Below are 8,661 nucleotides of genomic sequence, written 5' to 3' on the forward strand. Positions count from 1 at the left end.
TTATACAGTGACCCACTTGTAACCTACTGTACAGCAGAGCGAAATCCACTTACCCACCTTTTTCTATTTGATTTTGGGTCATTTTTTTTGTTTATTATTTTTTTTTATTTATCCATTGTTATTAGATAAATATAAGTATTATATAATAAACAAAGAGATTATTTATCTTCTAAAAGCAATGCTTAAAATCAGAAAATAATATATTATGTAGGTACTTACCAATAAATTAAGTACCTACCTAACTGTATTGTATAGGTACCTCATTTAAGTACAAACAAATCATAATTTTATGTTTACATAACAATTTAAGCAAATACAATATAACAAAATTATAGGAATGATGGACCTTTCAATATCTAAGTTAGGTAATCACAAGTTAAAAGGAAGTGTCACTACTGGGTGGCTTCTTCCATCAACTCATTCACGTCTTTGTAAATTAGCCCATATCCTTATTGTGTCTCTGGGTACAGATGGTATATTTCTTATAAAAAATAAAAAAAAAAAGGTAATCAACAAAACATTTAAATATAAAAAAAACATCAATATAATATGATGTAGCGAATTTATTTAAATATATCACGATTATTTAAAAAAATGTTTTCAAATTTGGAGTACCAATACATTAATAGTATATTTTTACACAATTTTAAAACACTTGTTTTTAAAAATTTCACTTTTAAGATAATAGTTGATCAATATTGACAACACGGTATCGAACTATAGAAAATAAAATTCTTTACCGGGTTGACTGTTGATAGTCATTTTTTTCGCCAGTATTTAAAAATTCCTATCTCCAAAATGAAAACATGAAGTAATTTGATTATTTACCAAAGACTGTAAAAAATATGTACATTATATGCACTTACGAAAAAAATATGCCCCAACCCTCCAAATATACAATTATATTATATATGCAACATTTAATTTGGTCTATGGAATCAATTAGGTTTGAAACGCCGACATTTCAAACCCTCATATAAGTGCATACACTTAGTATGAACATGCCAATGCATGCAATTTCGGTCTCTAATGATAACTATGTGAGAGTAACTCTGTATCATATACCTTATTTTGCTCTCAGAAAATGTATATATTTCACAACCTAACCTCCTCTAATTGAAAGGCCAGGGGAGGGGGCATAGTGGCTATAGTTCATAGATATAATTAACTACCTATAAATAATGATTTCTTTCAGAAATCTGTAGAGATGTTCAGTGTTTATAAATTATAATCATGGCCTACAAATAGTTAGAGGGAAAAACATGTATCCAATATTCCAATATTTAAATTTGTAAGCCTTGATTATAATATTTATATTGGATACATGTTTTTCCTTCTGTATAGGCCTAAGTGAGTAAATAGTTAAAAGTAGAAATTTTTGGACCAAAAGGATATTGCATTCCTTCTCTCTAGAAGATAAATTAAATCCGTTACTGATTGCAGTATAAAATAAAGATTTGATAGTTTTACACTGAAATCATCAGAGTTTGTTATCTAATATCTTGTATTTATGTTATACATGCATATTTGTAATATTACATATTATTTATTTCTATGATATATTAATAGCAATTTACTATTGCTTACAATATTTATATAATAAATTATAATCATCGTCGTTTATTGATAACATATTGTTTATGTATAGTGGTTGCCGGAGAGAAGAAAATGCCAAGAGTTTACGATAATGTTATTTTCCATAACAATATGGTGTTCTATGCTCATAGCATGTTTGGTGAAAGCCATAGAATTTTTCGTTGAAGCAAAGGATGAAAATTCATTTTCCAACGGGCTAGTCATGTCCACAATCGCAATTATAATGGCTGTCATATTGTGGTTTTGGATCATAATTTTTTCATCGTTAGTATATCAAAATAGCACATACCTATACCTACCTATTATTGGTGTTCGGATTTATATGCAAATGCATGCTTTTATATATTTGGTTTAAAATAATTCTGTTTAAAACTATAGGTATACCTATGTTTCATAACGTGTAGTTCAAAATATGCTAATAATATGACATTACATTGTCCTCATATTCTTACACGTTTCTGAATAATTGCCTACAACTAGGGTATTTTATAAAATCATTTACTTTATTATTTATTATTTATTTTTTTATTAGCTGCTAGTAAATACTATTAAAGCTAAAATAATTTATATAGGTATAGCTAAAATGTATACTGTAATTTTTTTTTAAAAAATACTGAAAGTTGTACGTTAAACAGATCACCCGGCTTACAGTCATTATCAGATAAATATTGGCATTTGGCACAATGGCACGGCGGCTACGTGAATAATGTATATCCATAAACAGTGGTTCTACGTATTAATTGTCATTAATTGTATTTATTATTGTTTATTATTAATTTAAAACTCTTTACCTAGTGATATTAATTTAAAAGCTAAAAATGCTACCACAGTTGTGTCAAGTCTTGTATATTCATGGTAGTGATCAATAATGATAATAATAAATATAAGAGTAAATATGCTCATTGCTCATACATTAATTGACAAAATGGAATTTTTGATATTTATGCATCTGTAAGTGCATATTTTACGTGTTTTTTGCATATAAATCCAGACACCGAGCCCTGTGAACTTATAGATAATGTACCTACTTATGTACCACTACCACTTGTCCACATCTAACGCCATAATTCACATAGTTTTTTATTTACAGGATATGGAAGCGTATGAACATGGTAATACACATGCACAAGAACAAGAACTATTTGAAAATAGCCGATGATATCAACACTGCATTTGCTGTTTGATAAGACTGGCAAATTAACATTTTATAATATTAAGATTAATTGCTATCTAAAATTGTTTATTTTTGTCTAATGATAGTTAAAAATTATTATTACCTATTATATAAAAATATTAAATCTAAAATATATGTATAATCATAATAGATAGGTAATTAATAATCATTATCATTATAAAAATTATGTAATACAAAATGTATGAACTAAAATATAAAAATAACTATTTCAATATTTAAATAGTTTATATTTGGTGTGAAATTAAGTTGAATAGGTACTTTCCTTATAATATGCTTGAGGGGCTGAGTGGATGTTCCGTGCATTTCAAAGAATGTTTTACAGTTCTGCACTTATGCACTATTCAATGTGTCTATTATCTGTACATTTTGCGGTCTAAGTTTTATCATAATATGTTATAATAAGGTAACACTGTAATAATTTATAATATCATATTTTTTTTTTTTTATATATATTAACCCGCGGCAACTTAGGCCATTGGGTGGTTTTTAACGATGGGGGAGGGTACTGAAAGGCTTAAACACGTGTGTTTGTTATTTTGGTAGATTTCTTAGTCTTTTCCGAAGAAAAATGCCGCTTGCAGCCGAGGTTTTGAACCGGCGTCGGTGCGCGTCGCAACCGACTCCTTAGTCCGCTCCGCCACTCTGTCCCCCATATATACTATCATATTATGTTATCATTAGGTCTGGGATTTTAATGCCCTAAATAATTTCAAAAAATGCCCTTAAAAAATGGAAAAATGACTTCAAAAATTAAGAAAATGCATTTAAATTATATTTATTATAGCTTAAAAATTAGAAAAAAAATGTTAAATTATACTTGTTTATTGTACGTTGTTACTTGTTTAATTTTTCTATGCTTCTATTTTCTTAATCATTCATTCTAAAATAATAATTTTAAAAAAAATTTTAATATTTTTACTTGTTTTCGCTAGTTTTTATTAATACTAACCTGAACAAAATCGCTATTGTACTGTATAATGATATGCTGTCTTATATTTTCAAATAAAAATGATTGTCGTTGGTTGAATTCAGTAATACTTATCTAAGCCTAGCTATGATAAAATTGTTATCGACGATAACTTGTATGATGTAATAAAAATAATAATTCATAATAGGTATAATATAACGGTGAAAATTTTCTGGGAAAAGCCTAGCTATGATGAAATACATGATACTATATATAATTTATTATTCGTACCGTCAGCAGTTTGCCGAAAGTTTCTTGTGAATCGTAACAATTTTCGTTCGTTTTATGAAGAAATTGTGAAAAATACTCTAAAAACCAAGAAAATGAACTAAAAACATCAAAAAATGTTCTAAAAAATGCATTTAAGGTTAATTTTGTCAAAAAATGCAAAAAAAAATGCAAAATAAAAAATACTTTAAAATAATCAGTATCGCTCAATACACATTTTATACTTACGGATCAACGTTTCAAAACATCAGAAAAAAAGATCCCAATCCCAGCCCTAGTTATCATGTTAGTCGTTACTAGACTTGTCTTCTGTTATATATTGCCTTAAAATGTCTTGTCATAATTAATTAAATAATAAAATAAAATATAAATTGGTAATTTGTTTTATGATGTATAAAACACAATATAAGTATTTATTTTTGTTGAGTTTTCAATGAAATTGTATGAATTAATTAAATTGAAATAAAAAAAATGACTACGACAACTTTTTTGTTCATATATATAGGTAGCATAATTACGTTGATAATGAACCAAATAAAAGTATGAATAATGTAAATATTAAATATAATATAAATATATATTAAATATACTGTCAGTGATAGTCTATTGGTGCGCATGATAAGGGGGAGGCTTGTTTGCTCCTAAATACCGCATTTGCGCTTATATAGAAAAACTTTGAATGCGCTTAGTAAATTAAATTACATTAAAATACTTGTTACAAATCAATACATTTGGCCACATCACAGTAAAACTTAAATTTCCCGTCTCAATTTTTTAATTTTGGAACTGACAGATTAAAATAAATTATAATTATTCTGGTGTCGTTAAACACTAGGCTTCACTGTTCTGGTCCGTCATTCTTCTGGTTATGTAAAAAATTTAATTTTTCGTCATTATACCGTCTCACCATAAAAAACAAAGCAGTGGTAAAAAAACAACAGGCAGTCAAAGAATTAAGAGATACATCACAAATAGTTAGTAACAAAGTTAAATTTACAAAAAAAAATGATAATATGAAGAAAGAATATCACAATGTATTATAATAATAGGTACAATAAAAATTACAATTTACAGCGGTGAGACGGTTATGATTTTTAACCTTTATTCCAAATTTTGACCAGGATAAATCTATATATATAAAAATGAATGTATGTGTGTGTGTCCATATTACCATGGCAACCAATTATATATTATTTTGAGATTTTCGTCGGTGTGTCTCCATATTACCATGGTAACCAATTATATATTATTTTGAATTTTCCGATGGAATGTTTTGTATATAAATGGTTGCCATGCTGATATGTAAAACATTATTCATATAAAGTTGGCAATTTTAATGGGCAACGAAGTGCACGGGATCAGATATATTTTAGATTCTGAGCGGAGCGAGGAAGCTATTGTTTTTACAATGATGTTTATTTTTTTATTTTTTTTTTATTTTTCATTTTATATCCTGTATACAAAATTTCTTCCAGAAGGAGTGTTTCGATTTCAACATATAATACCTTATCTTTTTAGCAAATTGGATCAAGATGGTACTTTAGAGAGGTCATTTTTCGATTTTCTCAACAGTTATTTAATGCCACCGGAAAAACCACTGGAAAATTACGAAAAAACGCTAAAAATGGGATTTTAATTTCTAACGCTTTGTTTATCACCATAGAAACGAATAAAAAATTATAATATTTTAATATTAATTCAACTTACATGATTAAATAAATAATAACAAAATATAAAATATCTAGACTGACAAACCGTCTCCACTCAGAATCGTTTTTCTTATACAATGATATTATATCATTGAATTCAAGTCTAATACAACCAATATACAATTACCCACTTGTAATCTACTGTACAGCAGAGCGACATCCACTTACCTGCTTTTTATATATATAGATTATACCTCTTTTCAGAAGATAGGCTAATTTAAAAAGGGAAAGGACTAACTTCCGGTGGTGCTCAAATAGGAATTTTGAGATTTCCGATGGACATTTTTCTTTATAAATGGTTGCCATGGGTTTTGAAGCTATTATAATAATAATTATTGGTTGCCGGGAGACGAAGTGCACGGGATCAGCTAGTATTATATATTTAGTTCTGTAAGTTTGATGTCTGATAAAACTTAGACAAGACATTTTAGTTTAACTGCGATGTTGTATTATTGAGTTTAATGTTACTGAGCTCACACAAGTATTTTAAAGTAATTGTATTTTATGAAGCGCCATAATCGAGATTTTTCTATATAGGGTATTTAATCAAATATTTAACTTATGTTTAATTACTATGAAAGTATTTAATATTGTAAATATTCTTAAATATTTTTTGTTACCTGGATGGATGGAATCTAGGTACGCCTTCATGACCAGAGGATAGGCAACATATTATGCTGAACTTTCGCACAGGCATTAAAATAATACAAATTAGTTGGTGTTCTCTGTTTTATTGTGTAATAATAAAATTAAAAGTCATAATAGTTCAGGTAAACAATAATAATGGTTTGCCAATAGTGACACACTACCAATAATACCTAACAATATCCCTGCGTACATGCGATTACCAAACCAAAGCTTCAGACGAAACAACTCACTATAATAATTTGTCAACTGTACTAAATTATCACTAAAGAATAGAGTGGCAGATTCAAGGGAGGGGCCCCCACTATAACAGTTATATTATATTTGTGGTTTTAGGTAATAATATGAGTTAATAATACTTATGTGTTAGGTATATTATGTTTAGACCCAATAGACTAATTATTACGATAATGTTGATACTTGATTTTAATTTGCTTATATCTGTATTTTATTTTATGTCTAGTGTTCATTGTTTAATAACTTTTACTAAATAATAAAATATTGGAAAAAATTAATGCAATGTGCATTTAGTACTCTGCGTGTAACCTAGTTGTGCAATGTGTAGGTATGTATTTTAGATCGTGGTATCGTTAGTCAGTTGTCATTATTTCATAATATTTCAAACATAATGTCACAAAAATGCTCGATTGATTTTTTTGCGTCTTTTTTTTTTAAAAAAAAACTAAAGCAAATGACGATATTAATACTCCTTTACTTGTACTAGTACTACTGGTTTAGCAGTTAAAGAAAAATTAAATTTGTTAATTCGTACTGCCGAATCTATCTATGGCAAATGTTTACCGACATCATACTGCATGAATATAGTCACTACCACGAAGTAGAACCATTTTTAAAACTTCAGAAGAAAACTCATACGATTTCGGAGATTTTGCTAAATAAAGGAAATTTTCACTTAAAAAAAAAAATGAGTTATTCTGATTTTTTTTAATGGAAAGTTTATAAGGCACAACATAAACTATTAAAATCTACCAATAGAGTTTTGTTGAATTGTATCGATAAAAGCTGAACGTGGAAAATATGTGTTATTTCGTGAGCTGAGAGAAAAAGGTTCTATGTTTTTCTTTGTTAAATTTACTATTTTTAAAATATTCCTTATAAGTCCAACTGTGCATGACGTTTTAAGCTAGAAAATAGTTTGATACGAGTATATTGAATGGGATACACAAAGCAAATAGGTTCTATAATGTTATCACATTATATGGTGAAAATCTAAACTTACTAATACTAATATTATAAATGCGAAAGCTTATGTGTTTGGATATTTGTTACTCAATAACTCTAAAAGTTCTGAACGGATTTGAATGAAATTTGGTATACAAGTAGGTTATGACCTAGAGTAAAACATGGAATAGTTTTTGGTCGGAACCGTTTTCGGCCAAAATTAACCTTTCCTTTTTCAGCCAGTTCACTTTTTGGCCATTCTGGAATGTTTGTTTTCAGCCAGTACACTATTTTGGTCACCAATCAAAGATATTCTTCACGTTTTTTTTCTGTTAAACTTTATTAATTTTGATGATACAGTTTACAATTTAATTTAAAATCACATTAATAGATACATTAAAATATTATCAATTAAAATAAAAAAAAAACAAAAACTATAGATTAAATTCTTTAACTATAAATTGATAATAGAATGTAAATTGTAAATTATGAAAATTGAGACTTTATATTTTTTAATTATTTTACTTGACTTAATACGAGATTTTAAAATAAATTGTGAATTATAATTATGAAAATTGTGACTATATTTTTTATGTTTTTAACTTAATAATATTATATTATTATAATATAAATTGGTATAGTTTAATAGAAAAAAAACTTGAAGAATATTTTTAATTGGTGACCAAAATAGTGTACTGGCCGAAATCTGATATTCCAGAATGGCCGAAAATTGTTCCGGATAATGGACCTCAAAGGGTAATAACAGGAATTTTTTCTTGTTAACTTGGTTGTTGATTTGGTTGCTGTAATGTTTGGGAGAAGTAACTGGTAGCAACTAACTATTTATTATAATATACATAAACATTAATAAAATGTCAAGAAGAACAACTCAGCTTTCGCGGCAGTTAAATTAGCGTTAAATTTGGTTTTTTTTATTTATTGGATTTTATTTGGTATTGTTAAGTTAGGTTAGGATTTTGTGTTAATTGATTATATTAGTACACCGGTGGTGGAATTAAGTAAAAACGACAAACTTGGTATAACTTTGGTTTTTTAGAGTTAAATCATATAATCATATATTAAATCATATCTTACGTACAAACAGCACAGGGTCCATGATCTACCACAGGTAGATAGTC

The 8,661-nt window shown here is 27.6% G+C and overlaps 1 protein-coding gene across 1 annotated transcript in view; it reads left to right on the forward strand.

Moving 5' to 3' along the window:
• Positions 1-2,861, forward strand: part of LOC100573675 — a 21,788-nt gene extending 18,927 nt beyond the window's left edge. Inside the window, exons 3-4 of the mRNA XM_016806210.2 lie at positions 1,649-1,860; positions 2,687-2,861. Coding sequence (XP_016661699.1) covers positions 1,649-1,860; positions 2,687-2,780 — 306 coding nt within the window. The 3' untranslated portion in view covers positions 2,781-2,861. The remainder of the gene's footprint in view (positions 1-1,648; positions 1,861-2,686) is intronic.
• Positions 2,862-8,661: the final 5,800 nt, after the last annotated feature.

The sequence above is a fragment of the Acyrthosiphon pisum genome, chromosome X (genome assembly GCF_005508785.2).
Source record: "Acyrthosiphon pisum isolate AL4f chromosome X, pea_aphid_22Mar2018_4r6ur, whole genome shotgun sequence".
Classification (NCBI taxonomy): domain Eukaryota; kingdom Metazoa; phylum Arthropoda; class Insecta; order Hemiptera; family Aphididae; genus Acyrthosiphon; species Acyrthosiphon pisum.